Below are 22,691 nucleotides of genomic sequence, written 5' to 3'. Positions count from 1 at the left end.
GCGCAGCGTCGCGTTTTTCCCTTCCCCCCGCCCCGGACCTGACGCCATTAACGGTTGCCGCTGCGCTGAGGGAGGGCGTCACTTCCGCAAACAGGATGGCCGATCGTGGGGCTGGGTGAGTGCTTACGTGCCCTCCCGGGCGGACCGACGGCAGGAGCGCGGGGCCGGGCGGCGCGGCGCGCGCGGGGCGGCGGCGGCGGCGCGGAGCGAGGCGGGAGGCAGGCCCCTGGCCTCGCAGGCAGCCGGGGGGGCGGGGCCGAGGGGGGGCGGGGCGCGCGCGGGAGGCTGCGCTGCCCCTGGCCGCGCCACCGGCCGTCGCCAATCGGCTTCGGCGGGAGTCCCGGGTGGTGTGGTGGTAGTAGCGGCGGCGGCGCGCGCTTAGTCCGTTGTTGCGGCGGGCTGGGCCTCCGCGGATTCCTGCGTCCCCCGGAACCCGCCCGGCTAACGGCGGCGGCCTGCTCGTGGGAGCGCCCGCCAGAGGGTGCGTGCCCGCCGCCCCCGGGACGCGCTCGCGCCCTCCCTCCGCGCAGCCCCCCATGACGCAGCTAAAACCCGTCAGGCCCCAGGCTCTTACCGGGGGGCGGTGGCGGCGGCACAGAGGCCGCCGCTGCTCGGAGCTTCCTGGGCCGCCAGCGTAGCGTAGCCCGGCCCCGCCTCCCGCCGCCGGCGCTCTGCGGCCGCTGTCCCGAAGGAGCGGACCCAGAGTGCCTAGCTGCCGTCGTCGGTGCTGAAATTCTGAGCCCTTCTGAGTTTAGGCCTTAAAACCGCCTGGTAGGCTGCTCGGCGCAGCCGGGCGAAGATAGGAAGGGCTGTGCTTTTTCGGAAGCATGAGTTGGGCGCTGTGCCGTAGCAGAAACGTTATTTCCATAAGTCGTATTTCGACGCCATCTTCCTTGAGGAGAGCTGCTCTGGGGTCTCTCATTAGCGGTCCCCTTAATGAACGTGTTTTGGCTCTCATTAGGGGACTTAAACCGGGGTAAGGTGGAGCGTGTGTGTTTTAGTTAGACTGAAATAGGCCACTGTTTTAGAAAAGGAGTAGCCCAATTATCCCTCCTGTGCTTTACTGAAAAGTAGCTTCCCGATGATGGTATAAAGAAGGCTGGGATGTGCTGGAGGCTGAATGAGCTTTGTGGCAGTGATTCCCAGTCCTATAAACTGCATATATGTTTGTGAAGTGGAGGTATAGAAATGAGTTACAACTGGAGAATCCCAGTGTTAGTGAAGCTTGAGGCACAGTGGATATTGTTGACAAACTTGAAAATCTACAACTGCTGTGAAAATTTGCTCTTTAAAAACCCCACCGTTTTTTGTTTGATGGCATCCATTTGAAAGCATATCAGATTACATAACAAATTTACTACTCTGAGGGACTGACAGCTTGTGTTTCTAAACATCAAGTGATTTGTAGGTTACCCTCTTTGGGGGGGGGAAGGGAGATTTCAGGCTCAAAACCAATAGCACTTTGTGGTTGAATCAATAAAGATAGCTAAGACTCAAACGTGAAGAGCAAAGATTTATCTTAATTTGATCTCATAATGAGAGTACTTTGAAATTCTGTGTGTTTTATTGTGCTATCTTCATTAAATAACTAGTGAAATTTGAAGTCTCTATGTTGTCTTAGGGCAAAGGCATGTTATTTTTTATAGTGCTAGTATTATGATTGAAAGTCATGACTGTAACCATGAGTAAGTGAAATTCAACACTGAAAATAGTTAATGAACTTTTTTTCCCCTCTGCAGATTTCCATTCTGATCAACGGGCAAGGGGAATAACCTGTCAAAAATGGCTGATATAACCAAGACAGAAGAACAGGGAGTAGAGAAGAGTTTGGATGAAGAAGTGGAGAAGCCACCTCGTACTTCAGAAACAGATTCAGGTATTGGTTGGGAAGGTGACGGTTCAACTTCAGGTATGGTGCACCCCACTGAAAATGAAAAAGAAGTTGATACGGTTAATCAGGACGGCAGAGCAAAAAGGAAGAATTTAGATCATGAAGATGAACCTCCGAAGAAAATAGTGAGTATAATTTATTTTGAGCTATGTTCAAATCCTTGTTTCAAAGGTTTAGCTCAAGAGAAGACTGACAATATTTATGCTAAACATATGTGAACTGGGATGAAACACCAAAAGTCAAAGTTTGTGGCTAGCTTCCTACCAAAATAACAGGTGCAGAAGTTATGTTGGGTGTAAAGGAAAAGAAAGAGGGCTAATAATTAGAACGTTAGGAAAACTCATCTCAGCACGCGCTTAGCCTAATTCTAAGGTTATCATTCCATCGTCTATGTGGTAGCAGTGTTGTGGTGTCGTGTAGGGTTTACTGGCATTAGTCCAAGTCCCGTATCTTCAGTTGATATGTTTTGTATGTTGTTATCCTGTGCATTAGTGTAGTTATATGTGCATGGGAGGTTCTTCCATAAGATAATTTTGTCCTTTAATTTCCTCAGTGAAGTGTTGTATAATTTAGAAAACTCTACCAACTGCATCCTCTGTGATATAATTTCAGCATGATTTGTTAGCAAAGAGAATTATTGAAAGGTTTTCAGATTTATTTATTTATTTTTCAAAGACAGCCAGAGTAGCAGAAAATATTTGTCCTTTTAACTCTGGGAGGGTGAAAAGGGTAAAGTTTTATATGATGCTGTCCTTTATTATGTATGAGCAGTCTGGTAAAATAAAGGGTGCTCTTTGTTGAGGTAGAAACATTATTAACCCTTTCATCTTTTTAATCAGGTAATTCTGGGATGAGGTTTAGGTAGACAAGAAATACATAGTTTTTGTGTAGCTTAAGGGTGTAGAGAGGTGATTGAACGCAGCTGCCGACATCTAGGTGTTATTGCTGATGGCTGTTTGCATTTGGGCTTGCAGCAGCTGAGGTGCGTTAATGGATGGTATGAATATGTCTCCCATGGTTGTCAAAATCAGCCGTTCTAGCTTACTTCACCCTCAGTGGCCATTCAGGGAGCTGTCTGTGCTTACTCTAAAAAAGGACTAGAAATGGTCAAAATATTTGTTAGCATCAGTCAGCTGATTGTAATAACCGAATAATAGGGCCATGGAGATTCCAGGCAAGTATGTCCATGTTCATTCTGAAGGTTACCAAAACTGTACAAAACATTGAAGAATTCTCATAGTGTATTCAAGTCAGTGAAACCTTCTTTTCCCTTGAGGAACTGCTATCTGAATAGTAAGATGTCAGGATGTTGACTTCTGTAGTCAACTGTTGGGAATGCTTTTAATTGTTGTGTGAATTCATACTGGCTGGAGCTTTGTGGTGTGTTTGTGGGGTTTAACTGAGATTCTAGTTTGTACTGTTATTTCAAACACTTTTGTGCCTTGCAGAATTTGTGTATATTCTCCATGTTCTGTTACTTTGTATTTTATTTATAATTTATTTCAATTTCATGGATATACTTGAAGATTATTTTTTAAGGTGAAGAAATGTTAGGAGCACAATATTGGGATGTGGACTGCTTCTCTGTGTCACATGGGACAGAAATCTCTTGGAGTATTTACAGTTAAGGCTAAACCAGAGACATTTCTACAGCTGTTAAGCATTAAATGAGAGAGTTCTCAAGTCATTACTCTTGTTACCTTACCATGGTCTGTTTAAAGCTCTGGCAGTGGGATCACATCCACTTCGGCCTTTATGCGACATCAGCTAGTTGGCATTTTGGTTAAATTGGCAGTTTCTACGCTTCTGTTAGATGGAGACATTGAATTTCTGAGACAGGATTTTTGAAGAAGGTAGAAGTTCCTTGAGGATTAACATCCTCTTCTTCAATCCCAGGCTTAAGGGGAATGAAACTGATTCTTTGGGAGTGGTGAGAGTATTAGAGAACTGAAAGTTAAGTATTTCTGTGAAGGAAAGATGCTGGGTATCATCCACCAGAAATTACTTGGACCAACTGAAAAGGGGGTTAAATTTTTAAGGGAGTTGTCTCTGTGGTAATTGAATTACTGACATCAGTACCAGGACAGACTTGGGAAATCCTTTTTTATAGATAATGATGGTGTTCTTCACAGTATTACTTGTTTACTTTCTCAAATGCTCAAAGTGAACACAGGTCTTTTGATTAAATGAAAAAGTAATACAAGAATTCGTTTGAGTCTATTCCTTCCCTCGCTTCTACAGCGTGAGACAGGCCATGGGCAAGCTGTAGCAGCACATTATAATGAACTTCAAGAAGTCGGATTGGAAAAACGTAGCCAGTCTCGCATATTCTACCTCCGAAACTTTAATAATTGGACAAAGAGTGTCCTCATTGGTAAGCCTCCTTAAGTGATTGCGTAGACTTTAATAAAATGTAACTAATTTTTGTATTGAAATGTAACTTTTTTCTCCTTTCAGATGTTTATTATAGCACTTTGTCTCTTAATACATAGTAAAATTTTCAATCACAATAAAATACCTATATTATTTTGAATCTTTGTGATACTGTTTTATATTGTTGGAGTGCCAAATACATGCTAAAGTTTTAAAGATGAGCTGATCAGAAAAATAGAGGAAGTTCATACTGGAAACTGTTCTTCATGACATTTTTAAGAGAAAGACACAGCTTTAAATTGTAAAGAATCTATCTGTTCTTGTTAGGTTGAACTGTTCTTGTTATTTAAACCTGTTTCAAATAATTTCATAGCCTTTTTCCCAAAGCAGTCTGTCCTTAGGTATAGATTAAACAATTCTGTAGGAAACTCGAACATGTAAATATTTTCTGAATTACCTATAGTCAACAGTTTAAAGGGATGAAAAACCAGAGGTCGTAGCTCCTTAAGCATCAGCAGATTTTTGTAAAAGGCAGTCTGCTACCCTACAAATTAATTCCAAAGTGAGGAAATAAAACCATCAAGATATCTCCAGACAAAGAAAAGAATTACTGGCAGAGCACCACAGATTCATGAGGGGGATCTATGCCAGGTGATGTTGGCACCATTTGTCTTGGCATACTGCTTTCTGTTGTGTTGTATCAGAGCAGTTAGAAGCAATATTTTGGTTTATATTATATAAAGACTTCCCTGGAGCTTGTGTTGAAGCCTTTCAGTCATGATGAATTTCAGTAGAGTTGTGTTATAGCAGTTGTATCCAAACATATTTTGTGCCTCTTACTGTGAAGAAAAGTTGCTAGCATGCTGATATGTTCCACATAATATGCCAGCATCAGTCAGAGCAGAGATAATCTGGATAGAGTGGTGATGGAAGGGAACATGAAATTGGTATACATAGGGTAAAAAGACAGCAGTCAAGTAGCTAGTGTTATTGCAAGGCCTAGGAGAGTGAGTGGGAGAATACGATGCATTTTTGTAATGTGACCACAAGGAAAAGTTGTGGTTGATGCATTTAATTGGCTTTTACTCCTCTGCAGAAGTCTTTCCCATGCTTCCAAATAACATCTGCCTTCATTATAACGGTAATGAAAGGGAACCCTGTTTCCCCACTCAGGCACAGTGTTTAGCAATGGTCAGTTTTGCCTTTGTGTGCCAGGGATACAGTTCAGAGCTCCAGTCACATTACATGCAAAGCACATTAAGCACAGAAAATATTAATGATCTTCTCCATAGTTTTAGAAGTTTGTGGTTGTTCTTATCATTTGGGGTATCTAGAAAAAGAGATTTAAGTCTGTAATGTTAAGACGACTTACAGGCACAGTAAGTTCTGAGATCTTTTAAAATTCTCAAACCCTTTTGGCCCTTTAGAGATCTCTGTACAATACAAGTGAATTAGACACACCTGTATATGCATTCTCTTTTTTCTTTTTTTTTTTTTTTTTTTAATTTTTCTAGGTGAATTTATAGACCGGGTACGATGGAAAAAGAGTGATATAACTGTTCTGGATCTAGGATGTGGCAAAGGTGGAGACTTACTGAAATGGAAAAAAGGCAGAATTAAGAAACTTGTCTGTACTGGTAAGAAGACACAATAACTTTCCAGGGAAGGGACACCAGTGTTTTATGGGAAAAACAAGCACATCTCCAATCTTTTATTTCCTTCTTCAGTAAGCTCAAGAATGCAATGATACACTTTCTGTCAAAAAGTTGTCTTTTGTCTTTTAACCTGAAGACATCAACTTGATTGCCATCAAAAACACAAGAACCATGGATTTTCTGTGTAATGAGCTTTCAGTTCAACTCATAAATAAAAACTGTGATCAGTAAAGAAATGCACAATTAGCACAGATTGTTTTTAGGCAAAGTGTAAAACTGGGGAGGAGACTGACATTTTGCATATTATGTATTTTGTCTCACATCTAATCTTTTGTAGTGTTTTTAACTGTTCTGCAAATACACAAATAAGAGTTACAGTTTAAAAATATCAAACCCCACAGTGGTTTGACAAAAGAATGGTCTGATTAAATAATTTTTCATTTAAATAGTTTACTTAGATGTTGGGAAGGAGGTACCATGTTTCCTTCTCCCAAAAAGCATGCTAAGGATAATCAGAGGAAGCATTACTTCAAATCTAACAGATATTAAAACTTCATAAAATTCCTTTATTAGGAATTGTTTTGGGTATTCTACATTTTACAGCTCTTTCTTGCCTTTTTTTTTCAGTTGGCAGTCTTCAAATACAATTAATTAACTAGCTTACAAAGTTCTTATGTAAATTTAGTGCATATTGTTAGTTTTAATATAATTCAGTGAAGCTCTATGTCTGAGAGAGGAACAGTCTTAAAAACAAAACAGAAAAATTCTCATGAGGCAGTATATCAGCATATATAACAAATAATTGCATTTCAACATCCTGTATATTTGTAAGAAGATGAAGAGCTTTTGGTACTGTTGGAGAAACTCTGGGAGCTGAACTCTTTTAGGTAATACATACCAGACACTTAATGCTAACAGCACTTAGTATTGATCACCTAGTATCCATCACTTGGAATTTTGGAGGCTTGCTTTGCACTTTTGAGGATGGGAACTTCCTAAAATCTCTCTCTCTCTAGATATTGCTGACATTTCTGTGCAACAGTGCAAGCAGCGATATGAAGACATGAAAGCCCGATGTCGTTATAATGAACGTATTTTTGATGCAGAATTTATACAAGCAGATAGTACCAAGGTACAGTTCCTAGGCTTTACAATATTTTGGAGATTTAATGCCCTCGTGTTAAGCAAGGGTAGGAATTGATGCCAGTGCTGTAATATTTAGAGCGTTTATCTTTTTAAGATCATATTGTTGTACTATCAGGAGAGTCAACCACACAGGTTACTGAGACATAGTTAAATGCGTTTCGTTACTGTTTTACAGTGTAACATTCTTGAAGCCTGAATGTCTTTTTCAGATAATAAATCTGGTACTTTCAGTTTCTTTCATTTGACCGGGGAAGGGAATGACTATTTACTTCTGGAGTTCTGGGAGTCAGCGTGGGATGTTGGAAACTATCTGTGTGAATGTGGCTTTTTTTATGCTGGAATGAATAAATGACGCTTTCTGATTTCACTTGCACGTTTTGCTTATCCCAGTACGTTTTTTCTAGCAGCATTGTTTTTACCTTTTTTTTTTTCTTACTATTACCATACTATGCTATAATACATACCTTCAAAACTTGTGTCACGGAGCAGATTTCTTAGACTGTTTGGAGGTGATATTGAATACATTGCTGAGGCTTAGGAGGCAGTCTTGTAACCAGCACTGCTTGCTTTTGCTTCCTAGAAATAAAGGCTGAGAGTGCCCTGCTGATGCAGGCTGAGGGACAGAGCCTACCTGGTTCCAGCATATCTGTGGCAAGGCTGAAATTGTTCTTCCTATCCTTGCAGGAAGTGTTGTTGGCTTGAATCCTTGGCTGCCTAGTTCCTTTCTTCTGAGGAATAGTCTGTTGCAGCTTCCAGGTTGTGTCTTGGCTTAAAATTACAAACAAGGGAGAGAGGAGAGAGCCTTGGCCAGGAGAGAAAGGAATATTTTTACCTTGCTATTACAGCACAGTCTTATATGCACATTGTATTTTCTGTTGTACGCTCTGTTCTGTCTATGGACATGAAAGTTAGTCGCCCTGACTTTGTATCTCTATCATCTATGTTGTGTATAATGCAAAATCTCCTTTTCAAAGCTTGTCCAATTCTGCCCATCTGTGTTTCTCAGTCTCCTGTATCTCCCTCAAAATGCAGAGAGGGACTAAATGAACAGATAAAATTGCTATGGGTATGTGAAGTGTCCATTTTTGTCTTGCCACATACAGAACATTGACAGTACATAGCATGAACTGGTAGCGACTGAGAATGAGTGGGTGGATGGGAAGTCTGGGAGAGAAGAGAAACTCTAGAACTGTTAAGTATGAAATATTCTAAGTATGGGATGCATGTCATGTGTACTCCTGTGTTATTTATGGTGACTTACTATTATTGTATGAAAGAAGCCTGACCAAGAAGAGTTGGAGAACTGCTGAGTACAGGGTCAAACTGGCAAACTGTAACATGACAAATTTCAAGGACTCCACATTCTTCAGAGTTACTGGTTACTTGGTCTGGGGTGGGGAGGAGTATGGTGGTACACATGTATGTATCTGTGTGTGTGAGAATACAGACAGATACAACTCAGTAGGCAGCCAATTTTCTATATTTAAAACAACCCCTCCTCCTCTCAATTTTATGTTTAACAGGTCAGTTGTCATTAGAGATTTAGTAAACTGAAAATTAATTTTATTATAATTTTTTTCCAGCTAACTGGTACCTGCTTATAAACCCTCAGCAGTAAAATATCTCTGGAAACTATTAGGTAACTAACCTTGGGTTTTGGCCTTTCAGGTGCAGTGGTGTTACTTCACAACATGAAAAGAATTTGAGGACGTGATAACTTTGAACTGTGTATGTGTATTCTTGTTCTCAAATGTTATGTATGGTTTTCTGTGCGGCAGAGGACTTTTTCTTACTCTTACTTTTTTCATCTTCTTGTTGAACTTGTGAAGGAGTGGGAGCTGAAAGGAAGAATTTAAAAGAATTATGGGAGCGGCATATTTTGTTGGAAGGTTTAAGTGAATCATGCTTTTGTTACAATTCATTTTAATCTATTTCAGGATCTCTTGTCTTCCAAATACAATGATCCAGATATGCGCTTTGACATTTGCAGCTGTCAATTTGTTTACCACTACTCATTTGAGACATATGAGCAGGCTGACATGATGCTTAAAAATGCTTGTGGGAGCCTCTCTCCTGGAGGGTATTTCATTGGCACAACTCCAAATAGCTTTGAACTTGTGTAAGTACTTTCATATTCTATTGGTCTTTCAAAAGTCTGTGAAGCATTGGTAAGTGGTAGTCATCCTTACTGTGCTCTGATATGTTTGTGCAAACAAAAACAAGTTTTTTGTAACAATTTTGAATTCTGTTCAAGAAAATCTCGCTCATGAACTTAACTCAAACATGTAAATCTTTACTAATCCTTGTCTCTTGCACCCATAGCTCTTCTGGTATTGAGTATAGATATTCATACATAAACCCTTGGTAGTGCTTTCAGTAGGGCAAAGTAGCCACAGCCTGGGGAATAACTGTCAGGATTTTGCTGTAGTTGTTCCAAGAAGTCTGACTTGTTCTTGTAGACTGTGTCTGGGCTAAAGGTTAGTTTTCTATGTCCATTTAGTCCTCTATATGTTGTATAGGAAAGATAAACTGTTAAAACCTAGTATGCTTTTCTTCATGTCACTGTTTCATTGCCTTATTAGATAAGGGAGAAGGGAAACTACAGAGATCAGTGAATGCTGTAGTACCAGGAGAAACACTTTCAGACCTCTTATGCATAGTTTTCTCTGCCTGGTCAATTAATGTTTGCTTATATCTCGTTTCCTAGAAAGCGACTTGAAGCTTCAGAAACAAATTCATTTGGGAATGAGGTGTACAGTGTAAAATTTGAAAAGAAGGGAGAATATCCCTTGTTTGGCTGCAAGTATGATTTCCACTTGGAAGAAGTGGTTGATGTCCCTGAGTTCTTGGTTTACTTTCCATTACTGGAAGAGTAAGTTAAGTTTTGAATTCATTATATCATGAAAGCTGTGAAACATAATAAGCACTTGTTTAGCTTGTATTTCATTGCATAATACTTACAGAAAATTATATTTTAAATTTCTTTATTATATTTTTCATTCTTCATTTTTTTTTTCTGTTGTTGCTCCAAATGAAGAGGTTTCTTGCATTTCCATCCACAACCATAATCTGTTCATTGCACTCAATTGAGGGTGCTCTGATCAGAAGCTGTGAACTAGGTCTCATGCGAGAATGGCTGTATCTGATATGTTGGATTTGTCAGCAAACCTTTAGTGTTGTCAGCTTTTTCTTTAATCTTAACTTTTTTTGGGGATTCATTCTACCATTTTTTAGTTCTTCAGCAAGCCTTTTTGTATATCCGTTTCATCATGGTGCCTCTTTCTTTGGATGTTCTTAGGATTTTTCCTATGACTTGTTTTTTTCTTCCTCTAAATGTTCATCTGTGAGTATACATTTTGCTGTTACTTCTGTGAATTCAGATTTGCCTTTCCATCCTTTCTCCTGAGGTACAGACAGATGTTTCCATGTTGGGTTTTTTCCCTGCCGTTCAAGTTCAGTATTATTGTTAAACATCAAGCTTTCCCTTCAGACCTGTGTATTTTCACACGCTTCATTTGTAGTTCTCTTTGAAAAATACCAGCATCTGTCACTGACACTTGTAACTTCAGTGTTGTATGACCACAGTGTCTACATATAATTGAGAAGTAAGGCACTAAATCTAGTAGAAGGAGGTTCTCTGAATATATCCATAATATCTGGCATGATACAGGGTGATGATACTGCAGGGGAAATATGGTAGTCAAGCTGGAAGTTGAAATAGAAGTTTCTTCTGTGTGTTGGGAGAAGAGACGTTTTCCTATTAAAATATTTGTGAATGAATTCTGTGTATATTTTTGTTGTCCTAATTAAAAAAAGTACAGTTTGTGGTGCAGTTTTTTATCTCAATGTCTTTAGTAAAAAAAACCAACCCAATTCTAGAAAGAGTGTAATCCTAGTGAATACCATAAGATGCCACTGTGGCTTAAAATTGTTCATTTGAAAATGAAAGTATAATAATTTTGTGGCTTCCCTAATTAAGCTTATTATTTTGACAGAATGGCAAAGAAGCATGGTATGAAATTAGTCTACAAAATGACATTTCGGGAATTCTATGAAGAAAAAATCAAGAACGAGGAGCATAAAATGCTGCTAAGGAGAATGCAGGCCTTGGAGGTAAATACAGAGTTAACTTGTTTCATTTAAATAGCATTTTACAGCTTGTTAGTTATTTATGCAATAATTGAAATTCCTGTTGTGAACGTCGTGCAATTAATTAAGGGCGACCAATAGAAGAACTAAAATTCTGTGGCTGAAAGTGCAACTGTGGTGGGTTGACCTTGGCTGGCTGCCAAACACCCACTAACCTGCTCTCTTGTTCCCTCTTCCCAAGAGGATGGGGGGAGAAAAAAAGAAAGAAACCCTGTGGGTCAGGGTAAAGACGGGGAGACTGCTTAGCAATTACCATCACAGGTATAACACACTAAATTTGGAGAACATTAATTTAACTTCTTACCAGAGAAGAGTAGGATGGTGAGAAACAAAGACAAACGTAAAAACACCTTTGCCCCACCTACTGCTTGTTCCCAGGCTCAGCTTCACTCCTGACCTTTCTGAGTCCTCTCCCCACCCAGCAGCGCAGGGGGGTGAGGAACGGGGGTTGTAGTCAGTCCAAAATATTTTGCCTCTGCTACTCCTTTCTCCTCACACTTTTCCCGTGCTCCAGACATGGGTTCTTTCCATGGAATACAGTCCTTCACAAGCTGCTCCAGCGCACGTTCTCTCCATGGGGTGCAGTCCTTCAGGAAACAGACTGCTCCAGCTTTATTTGGTTCCCCACGGCATTGCAGCTCCTGCCAGAAAACCTGCTCCTGGTTGGGCTCCTGTGTGGGCTCTCCACAGGCTGAAGCTTCCTTTGGGCATGCCCACCTGCTCCAGCATGGGGTCCTCCACTGTGGTCCTCCATGTGCTGCAGAGAGACGACCTGCATCACCTGTATCATATCAGTCTTCTTCACAGGCTCCAGGGGAGTCTTTTCTCAGTGCCTGGAGCACCTCCTTCCCCTCATTTTTCTGGCCTTGGTGTCTGCAGGGTAGTTTCACATTTTTCTGCACTCCTCTCACAGCTGTTGCACAGGTTTTTTCACTTTCTTAAATATGCTTTCCTGGAGGCACCCAACTCATGGCTGCGGGGCTCAGCTGTGCCCTGTGGTGGCTCTGCTGGAGCTGGAGGAACTGTCTGTGTCTGGGACAGCCCCAGCTCTGGCCTCTTCTCACGGAGGCCACCTCTGCAGCCCCCTGCTGCCATTGCCTGGGCACCGGCAGCCAATCGCGTGATTCAGTTTTGTAGATAAAATTTCAATTTTGAGGCAAGCTTTTGTTTTTATTAAGTAGTAAGTGGAAGCACAAGAATCATGGTGTCAGATAGTGGTGACTGTAATCCATTTCTTCCTCAGCAGAGAGAGACTGAAAGCTGGATCTTTGTGCAAGAAATATCAATTGAAAAGACAGAAAGTAATATTTGTAGGAATAAGAGCACAGGATGTATTTGTAGAAGAAAATGGTATTTAGTTGTAACTTAGCTTATATTTTTGCCCAATGTTTTTGCTTTTTTATCCTCAAGCTCTTATTGTGGATGACTTTAGCAGCTTCAGAGAGGCCATCTCTGAGGCTTTCGTTTTACTCACAGTATTCTGTTCTTCCCTCCTCCCTCAAACAGTAGAATTTTTCAGCATAAAACTGTCAAGTATCTGGTGACTTACTGAAATGAATCACGTGGGCTGCAAGTGGACTTGACTGTCCTTGTTGACTCTGAAGGAAACAGTGCTTTGTGTGGGCTCATATTGCTGGTAGCATAGTGATACAGCCTTTGACATATTGGCTTCATTCTCAGTCGCTGAGGTGAGCAGCGCTGGTGCTGGCACAGTCTGCAGCAGAGCACTCCTGTGCAGTGTGCAGGGGGGTTTCCCAAACTGGGGGAGCCTCAGGGGGGAGCCAAGAGAGCTGCTCGGAGCATGCAACTCGTGACTGTGGCTGACGAGACCTGGGTGGGGCCAGGAGCAACTGGTGGCCGATCCCCCCTGCCCATGTATAAAAGAAAGCCGTGGGGAGGGTTGGAGTGCCCTGAACAGGGCATTGGCAGTTGGTGCAGAAGGGCGTGTGGAAGGGTGCTGAAGCTCTGCCAGCTCAACCAGCGAGCAGTGATATCCACCCAGCAGAAAGCCATGGCCTCTCTAAGCTCTGCACCCAGCAGGACTGACACAGCTTCCCAGACAGCTCCAGTGGGACCATGCTGCCACCCACGTGTCAGGCTGCAGGGTGTGCCCTGCTCCTGTGCCAGTACCTGATGGCTCCCACACCTGTGGGAGCTGTGCCCAGGAACTCCTCTGCTTAGTGACAGAGCTCCAGGAGGAGGTCAGAAGGTTGAGGAGTATCAGGGAATGAGAGAGAGTGTGTACTGGAACCGCACCCTGCTGTCCCAGAGACAGGCCTGTCAGGCAGGCAGGACGCATGACACCGAGGATTCCCTATCCTCTCTCTGCCTGGCTGAACACAGTGGCTCAAGGGATTGGGGGCAATGGCGACAAGTTCCTGCCTGGCACAGCAGGCGTGTCTCCTCTGTGACTGCCCCACCTTCACAGGTGCCCCTCCATAACAGGTGTGAGGCTCTGCAAGTGGAACCGAACAATGATGAGGACGATGGTTCATCTAGTTTGGAGGTGTCACCAAAGGTTAATTTGGCCTAAGCCCTACATCAAAACTGCTTCCATAAAGAAAAAACAGATGGATCATTGTCATAGGAGACTCCCTCCTGAAAGGAACAGAAGGCCCAATATGCAGACCAGACCCACTTCTTAAGGAAGTTTGCTGCCTCCATGGGGCCCAGGTTATAGGTGTGAGGGGAAAACTTCCTACCCTGGTATGGCTCTCAGATTATTATCCATTAGTGATTTTTCAGGCAGGCAGTTGCAACAAGAAGTCCGAGGGCAATCGAGAGACTTCAGGGCCTTGGGATGACTGGTCAAGGGATAAGGAGGACAAGTAGTATTCTTCTCTATCCTTCCAGTTGCAGGAAATGATGAAGGAAGAAACAGGAAGAGCCAGCAGATTAATACCTGGCTCTGAGCCTGGTGTCACCAGCAGAATTTTGGGGTTTTTGATCATGGGGTGTTTTATAGGACGCCAGGCCTGCTGGCAACAGACGGGGCACACCTGTCTCAAAGGGGGAAAAGGACCTTTGCACAGGAGTTGGCAGGGCTCATTGAAAGAGCTTTAAATTAGATTTGGAGGTGGAAAGGGATAAAACCAGGCTCACTAGAGACAAGCCTGGGGCTGGCATGCCAATGTTTGAGGGACAGTGTGCTAGCAAGGTCCTTCAGTCTGCTGTTTCAGCGGAGACAGAGGATGGAGATCCATGGGGCAGCAAAGTTACAAGGGTTATTGATGTGTTAGAAACCATGGAATTGCCCAAGAATAGTCACATGGGAATTAGGGCTTTTTCCCACAAAAAGGTGGCAGGATCAGTAGTCCAACTGAAGTGTATCTACACCAATGCTCGCAGTACGGGCAACAAACAGGAGGAGCTGGAAGCCATTGTGTAGTGGGAAAACTATGATATAGTTGCCATCATGGAAACATGGTGGGATGACTGGCACAACTGTAATGCTGCAATGGATGGCTATAAACTCTTCAGAAGGGACAGACAAGGAAGGACAGATAGTGGGGTAGACCTGCATGTTAGCAAGTGTTTAGAGGTTGGTGATGGGGTTGGGTGTTTATGGGTCAAAATCAGGGAAGTCCAATGAGGCAGATATCATGGTGGGAGTCTGTTATAGACCACCCAACCAGGGTGAAGAGGCAGATGAAATATTCTATAAGCAGCTGGGAGAAGTCTCATAATTGCTAGTCTTTTTTCTTGTGGCAGACTTCAACTTACCAGATGTCTGCTGGAAATACAGTACAGCAGAGAGGAAACTGTAGGAGGTTCCTGGAGTGTGTGCAAGACAACTTCCTGATACAGCTGGGGAGTGAGCCAGCTAGTGAAGGTGCCCCGCCGGACCTGTTGTTTGTGAACAGAGAAGGACTTGTGGGTGATGTGGTGGTTGGAGGCCGTCTTGGGCATAACAATCATGACATGATAAAGTTTTCAGTTCTTGGAGAAGTAAGGAGAGGGGTCAGCAGAACTGCCACCTTGGACTTCTGGAGGGCAGACTTTAGCCTGTTTAGGAGGCAGGTTGACAGAGTCCCTTGGGAGGCAGCCTGGAAGGGCAGAGGGGTCCAGGAAGGCTGGACATTCTTCAAGAAGGAAATCTTAAAGGCCCAAGAGCAGACTGTCCCCATGTGCCAAAAGATGAGCTGGTGGGGAAGGCGACTGGCCTGGCTGAACAGAGAGACGTTGTTGCCCTCTACAACTACCTGAAAGGAGGTTGTAGTGAGGTGGGTGTTGGTCTCTTCTTCCAAGTAACAAGCAATAGGACAAGAGGAAATGGCCTGAAGTTCCACCAGGGGAGGTTTAGATTAGATATTAGGTAAAATTTCTTCATGGAAAGGGCTATCAAGCATTGGAACAGGCTGTCTGGGGATGTGGTTGAGTCACCATCCCTGAAGCTATTTAAAAGATGTGTGGATGTAGTGTTTAGGGACATGGTTTAGCGGTGCACTTGGCAGTGTTAGTTTTACAGTTGGACTCAATGATCTTAAAGGTCTTTTCCAACCTAAGCGATTCTATGATTCTGAAAGTGAGAGTTGTCATAAATTAGTGGCCACTTAAAATTGAGGACTGCATTAAATACAGACCATCATGTGGTAACTGGGATCCTTAATGAGTATGCATTAGTTTTGAAGAATGAGTTGCACACTTCTGTTGCAGCTCCTGTGTGTTATTAAAGCATTTTAAGCATTCTGCTTGAAATCTTACAGTTGCTCATTTCTTAGTACTTCTGCTTAAGAGATGCTGGTTTGTTCAGTTGCTGTTCTAAAAGAGGGTATACTAAAAATAAGCTGTACAGGGAGAATAATCTTTGTAGTTACTCTGTTTCTTCTGTTCTGGAGACACATAGATAAAGCTAATTTATAAATTCTGGGTGTTGGATTTTCTGGGAATTAGGGAATATCAGACCTCATCTTACAGATGCCGTAAAGGAGAGATGTAAACTTAAGATCCTTTTAATAAGTACTGACCTCTGTTCGGGCTATGTTGTGACAAACCCGCAACCAATATGATTAATGTGTCTTACTATACAATTAATATTTCTTAATTTTTTCTGTGTTGTCCAGCCATATTCTACATTTGGTGATTCCAGGCTTGTTTCTGATAAACCTGATGACTATGAACATGCAAAAGAATTCATCAAAGATGGCAAGGCAAAATTACCATTGGTAAGTTCCTTCTTACTTCACTAGAGCAAATGGTGTCCAAAATTGAGGTCCTGATCTTTCGGACACGTGGTGCCTTCTTCATTTCAGCTGCAATGAAATTGGTATGAATGTCTTTGTGCATGTGAAAAATCTTAGGGCTGCAGGACTGAGTAGTTCATCTAATCTATACCCTGTACTCAAAGAATCAAATTCACTTAACTAGGTAGCTATTAAGAAATTTGTAACAATGCAAAAGGGAGAGAATATTTTGCCATCTGCCTTTGCAGCTATCTAACAATTCTTAATTTGAAGAATTTTCTTGCTTCTGGATCTTCACACTACTGATTTAAAGCTTTAGCTTTCTTCTTCTAATCTTCTGACAGGAGAGTGAAAACTTCCTTCATAATACTGAATGTATTTGAAATCTTAAGCAGTGTGTTTCCATTGTCTTTTTGGGTGAAGATGATCCAGCTCACTTCTTGGCCAATTTTATTAGTTTTGTAAATGCTATTTTTTTAAAATCTGCTGTGCCTTCTTTTCTTTTTTAACAGAGCTCCTAGAAGTAGACTAGTCCTATACATAAAAATCAGTCCATATATTTTTGCCCTCAATTTTATTAAATACGATAATCTGTTCACTTTCTGGAATGAAAAGAAACTTCCTTTGTGATGATCATAATCTTACCTTGTACAAAACTTAATCTGCCATTCTGTCATATATTTTTCTGCATTTCTTCTGTTTTGGCAGCTTGATTTGTGACTTCCGAAATAACAGAATACTGAACCATCTTTAATAGAGGTCATATTAGATTTTAGATCAGTGGTCCAATTAAATATGTTTTTTCTGCTTCTAGTCCTGTCTTCTAATGCACATGCTACGTTTCTGAGCTTGCTGTCTTTCTCATGTTTTATAAAGGGTTTTTTCTTTCTTTCATTGTCATAGGAGTATATGACAGTGTTGGAGTTGTCTGCAGCTGGGCCCCTCCCAGCCTTTCATTCTTCTGTATTGGTCTCAGAGCTGGGTGCCTGATGAACAGGAGCCTGCACAGGTGCTGTTCCTAGGAAGTAAGCAGGAGGACAGGACATGTCTACTGTCATCTGTTTCCCAGGAACTGCTGCCGTTTGGCTATTGCCTCTCCATCTGTAGCTAGGCTAGCTATTCAGGGTAGCATATAGCTGCGTGTTTGCTTCTTCTGCCTGTGCATCTGGGGAGTCAGGCTGGATGGAAATCTTGCAAAGACTTGGTTTAATCTAGCTATTCATGCTGAATGGTTCTTGATAAGCAATGTTGGCTCTTTCAGTCTGAACTTTACATCTTTTTTTGTGTTGAGGCTCTTCGACAAGAAAGACCCAGAATTGGACACTAGTTTGAGTAAAGATTGTAGTTTTAGTAAAATCATGTGCAGTAACTGGTAGATGGCATCCTATTTCACTGTCATAGATATAGCATGAGGCTGGTCAGGTTGAAGTTTTTCTGCTTGGGTTTTTCTTTTTTTAATCATTGGTTTATCTGCCGTTCATGTTCTGAATTCTTGAGGATGTATTCCTTTTACTGTATGTATGAAAATCCTACATCAAAAGGGAGAAGAAACTTGCTCTCTGTATTTGAAAAATTTTAAAAAGAAAAATGCTCTTCTAACAAATAAACTTAAGAACATGAGAATGGTCAGGTCAGATCAAAGACCTCTTTTGCCCAGGGGCTGTGTCACATGGCAAAATAAAAATCTGAATAAGCCTTTTGTCAGTAGTGTTTTAAAAGATGCATGATTTGGTTAGGATTGGTCAGTGGGTAGCATATGGGCTAAATCATGCCCCTGGTGAGGAATCACTGGAAGGGGATGGAGTGGGCAGAGCAGAAAACCAGCTTCTTGTTGTTACCTATGCTGCTTAATTGGTAGGGTAAATGGCAGCACCTTTTAACTTGTGCACTTTCCCTGCTTCCATCTGAAAGGCTGAGCTAGGAGTAGGTTTCCTAGGCTGCAAGGCAGGCTGTTTTTTCAGTGTCTGAGCTGGGTTGGGAGTTAGTCTCTTGCAAGCAGAGTTTTTGTGGGCTGCAGGGAGGTGTTAGGTGGAGGCAGGCCATATTCCCAGGAAAGGTGGCAGCACTGTGATATAGGGCTTCTTGACTTCTGCAAGTGTTGGGCATCTCAGGCTGGAGAGCAGCTTGAGCCAGGTCAAGCCACACTGATTTGTGGTAATGGATCCGGCATGCTCTGCATTAGAGAGGCATCCAGGCCAACAGACTGTTGGCCCTTTCTCCTGCACCTGCGTAATTTAGGCATGTTCTGTTATCTGGGGTGTTCCGATTCCCTACCATCCTAGTTATTGGAGTTATAAGTATCTGTGGTCTATAGTAATGCTCTTCTATTTCCTAAACAGTGTGGGTGGTTAGAAGTTGGTGTGTGAAAGATTGATTATCCTGAATTAAATTGGTGTTTTACTGTTTCCTGATTTTTTTTGTTGAAACTGGTGTTTTTGGTTTGTTTTTTTTTTTTTGTCCCCTTCTAGGGAACCTTGAGTAAATCTGAATGGGAAGCAACAAGTAAGTATTGTTCTGAAAACTCAGTATTGACTGAATGACTGCTGTGGAAAGTGTGTAAAATAGCCTTGTGGTTATGGAAGAAAATCCAAATTTTAAATATAACAACATTATATTATTTGTGTTATTCAAACGCCTATGTATAGATTATGTAGTTCATACATCTCAAGAAGTTGAGAGGGAAATGCAAAAAATAGGTTGAAATTTTGTTTTATTTAAGTAGCTTCTAGGATGCAAACTTTTGGTTAAAATAGTTTGGAGAAGCCTTACTTAGGATGTATGAAGAGAAAATGCCTGTGTTAAAGGATTATTTTGTTAGTGTTAGAGGATTAAATACTGTACTTCTGTTTGGTACACTTGAATATTATTATCTGTTATCAGTCAACCAGAAAGCAGACTCCAGCTGGGACATACATTCCTCAAAAATAATACAAATTTGTTCTGGGGAGACAGGGACTGAAGCTTTACTCTTTGCCTGTAGTGATATGTGTTTCAGGAAGAAGCAATTAAAACATGGGTGGTGAAAGAGGTATTTGAGTGTTTTATAAAGGGAGGAGAAAAAAGTCAGTGCCTCAGACACTGAAGAGGATACACTGCTGTTAAATGTTTTGTGAGCGTGTGCCATGGAAAACTTTTGACACAATTTTTTTCCAATGCTGCGTTTAGTGCAAGTCAGATGTAAGGGATTGGGAATTCTAAGGATAAAAATTGATTCCCACAGAGATTATTACTAACTTCTGTGTAACTGCAGCCAGCCAGCAATTGCATTTTTGCAGACCATTATACTGGTTGTGTTAGTGGTTTAAGAACAAAAAAAAAAGCGGTTCCATGAATGAAAAAAAATTTTAGTTAAGGTGTCTGTTTTCTTAAATTATTATCTGTATTTTAAAGGTATGAATCATAAGGTAGACATTAATTCCAGAAATGTAAAAGTGTAATGTAAACTATTATTCTAATTGAGAGGGGCTTTTTATACCCTTAAAAGTTCAGTGATGACTGTATTTTCTAAGTAGTCCCTGTTTTCAGAGAGATTTGGAGTATGGCGCTTCTGATAGGGTGTAAGCACAGCTTGCTCGTTACATGGGACTTCACTTCGCTTTATCGCTGAGCCTTGTCTTGAAAGATTTGCAATGTAGCTATGGCACCTCATCCATTAGAACAAAAGCTGAGTTCAAGTGGAAAACTGGAAATGTTTAATTAGAGTCACAGCCTCAAGAAACTGGTTTAACTTACCTGTCTGGTATGAAGCATAAAAATTTCTGACATAGCTGGCATTGATTACGTGCCAAATAAGTATTTCTCCAAGGGTGCTGGTGTGGACTGCATGAGCGTCCGTTTCTGGAATTGTACTGTTCTGGAGTTGAGAAAATGCCATCTAGCATTTGTAAATATTTCTTCTTTGTGGTATTTGAAAAGAGCAAAATTAATAATTTTGTACCATGAGTTTATTAACTTTTTAAGTAAAATGAAGTTGATCATTTCATCCCTAAGTGTCCATTACTGCTTGTATGAAGGAGTCTTTAAACTTAGTTGCTTATGGCTTTTTATGTACAGGTGGATGTTAATTATGTGTAGAAAGGCATAGTAATTTATGAATTATATTCACATTTCAGTAATACCATTAACTCAAGTTAGCATTGCATTAACCTTATCAACAATATTTAAAATATTTTTCTTTTTGTGCATTCTTGCTCTATTGTGAAAACATGTCTAAATACATTCTGGAATTGAATGCTAGAGTTACTCATTGGGAAACCATAGCAGTTTTTCTAATTTGAGTAACCTGCTAACAAGTTCTTTGGGCAAAGTATCAACCTGTTTACGTTTTGAAAACTTAATGAAGTGGCAGAGGAAACTGAAGCTTTAAATACTCCATTTTCGTTTTTAGGTATTTACTTGGTATTTGCATTTGAGAAGCAACTGTGAAACTTCATGTACGGGATGCAGCAAGAAGAGATCATATCCACATGCAAATTGGAATGGTCAGAAATCCATTGTGGCAACTATTTTTTTATTTTTTATTTTTTAATTATCAGAAGTGTGCAGGACACTACCAAAAACTAGAGCAAGCTCATGATTCTGAGTTACATTGCCTGTCTGTGACAGATGGACTTTTGTGTGTATATATAAGAAAGATTCCGAACCAGTCTTTTTAAGCATTTCTAAGCAATCTGCATGCTCTCAAAACTCATGTTTGACCTTGACACAATGTTATGTTAGCAACAAATGTTTTGTTAGTAGAAGTGTGTGATTACAAGCCTGAACCTGTACTTTCTGAAGTTGGTGGAAGAATGACTGCTGACTTCGATGGTGCAGAATGAGGGCCTAAATATTGTATTGCAGAGCTCAGTTAATCCACAGTGAGATCTATCCACACATATAGGGTATGTCTACATTGCATGCAGAGCTAAGTGGCAAATAATATCTGAGTCAGTTTGAGTACCTCTGTGCTGTGCTCAAGCCTGCAGTGTAAATCTACCTTAGCGGTATTCAAGGTGTAGTTTACATGGTAAAGTCCCATGATGTTCTTGGTTTTTTTTGTGCTTGCTGATGTGTAGTGTCACTTCATGGTGCTTTCAAGATTAAACGAGTTTGTTCTGTACAAAACTGCTCTGAAAGAACTGAATTTCTAAAGTTTTAAATATTTTTGTTTTTCCAAATATGACTGTGTGGTAATCCATAACAGCTGCTGAACTTAGATTAATGAACGTTTTCTATTGTATTAAAGACTCACCTAACTTTTTGGTAGTTTTAATGTCTCCTGAAACTTACTAGGCAGATCTTAGGATGTGTTTCTTACTTGTTTCATAAAATTCCAAATGGGCTTGGCAGAAGGATGAGCTATTGGTGGTGATGGGGACCTCACTGCAGTCCTTAAGGCATCAGGAGCTTGGTCATGTACTGGATGATGAATTAAAAGGGGAGCCTGTCCTGTATATCATTTGATTGTACTAGAAGCTCACTCTGGGAGGGAGGGCTATGCATGTGTGTACACACCCTGGTACGTGTGGATAACAATCCCTAAATTAGAGCCAAATATCTTGTTTGGGAATATAATCTAGTGGTATCAATAGGCAGAACTGTGCCTAATTACTATCTTAACTGCCCATCAGTCTCTTAGCTGGCTTAGGGATTTCTGACATGGTGTTTGCTCTCACCTACTGAGAGGGCGTGGGTACTTCATGTTCTTTTTCTCCCTTCTTGAGCTAACAGTAGCAGTTCACAGGTGTTGGCTAGTATAGTTTACAAAGAGATGAAAGGGTGAAATGATGATGGTACATGAGTATTTTGAAAAGTTATACTAAACCTAGGAAAGGACATTTCTGTTACAAAGTTAAGCATTCAAATTATTTGAGTTTGTAGTTGTATTGCCTTCCCACTGTAATTAAGTCGTATTCTTCCCTCCATGACTCGTGATATACTTTTTTTTTAATTGTATAGAACAACACCTATAACCTTCACCAAAGCAGTAGAATCAGTCAGTTCTGTTGCTGAGATTAAGAAAACATGAATTTCTTGTCCGCTAGAATTAGAACTCATGAAACTAGCTGAAAAATGCCAACACTTTAGAAGTGCTGAAATGTTTCATTGAAATTTATGTACATCAAAGCTAGTTTTGTTAGACTTCTTGTATCAGATTTCCTTTGCAAGTACATTGTTATGCTATTTTTGGAAGAAAATGGAACAATAAAAAGAGGGGAAATACAATGGAGTGTCTTTCCTCTTTTAAGCAAATTTCAACATACCCCATAATCACATAATGGTTGATGTTGGAAGGGACCTCTGGAGGTCATC

At 41.1% G+C, this 22,691-nt stretch overlaps 1 protein-coding gene across 3 annotated transcripts; it reads left to right on the top strand.

The window, feature by feature from the left end:
- The first annotated feature begins 28 nt into the window (after nt 1-28).
- Nucleotides 29-22,604, top strand: RNMT (RNA guanine-7 methyltransferase). 3 transcript variants are annotated; one of them, XM_075084610.1, is made up of 11 exons: nt 29-115; nt 1,740-2,016; nt 4,133-4,265; nt 5,779-5,901; nt 6,936-7,051; nt 9,003-9,184; nt 9,773-9,937; nt 11,061-11,178; nt 16,278-16,379; nt 18,866-18,899; nt 20,785-22,604. In XM_075084610.1, exons 2-11 carry the CDS (start codon nt 1,783-1,785, stop codon nt 20,820-20,822), a joined length of 1,245 nt encoding a protein of 414 aa, XP_074940711.1. In that variant the 5' UTR covers nt 29-115; nt 1,740-1,782; the 3' UTR covers nt 20,823-22,604. The 3 variants fall into 3 exon arrangements, with proteins under 3 accessions (XP_074940711.1, XP_074940712.1, XP_074940713.1); XM_075084611.1 differs by lacking the exon at nt 29-115 and adding an exon at nt 262-481; XM_075084612.1 differs by lacking the exon at nt 29-115 and adding an exon at nt 264-976.
- The last annotated feature ends 87 nt before the right edge of the window (nt 22,605-22,691 follow it).

The sequence above is a fragment of the Phalacrocorax aristotelis genome, chromosome 2 (genome assembly GCF_949628215.1).
Source record: "Phalacrocorax aristotelis chromosome 2, bGulAri2.1, whole genome shotgun sequence".
Taxonomy (NCBI): Eukaryota; Metazoa; Chordata; class Aves; order Suliformes; family Phalacrocoracidae; genus Phalacrocorax; species Phalacrocorax aristotelis.
Note: the sequence above shows the minus strand (reverse complement) of the source record. Positions and strands in the feature narration are given on the sequence as shown.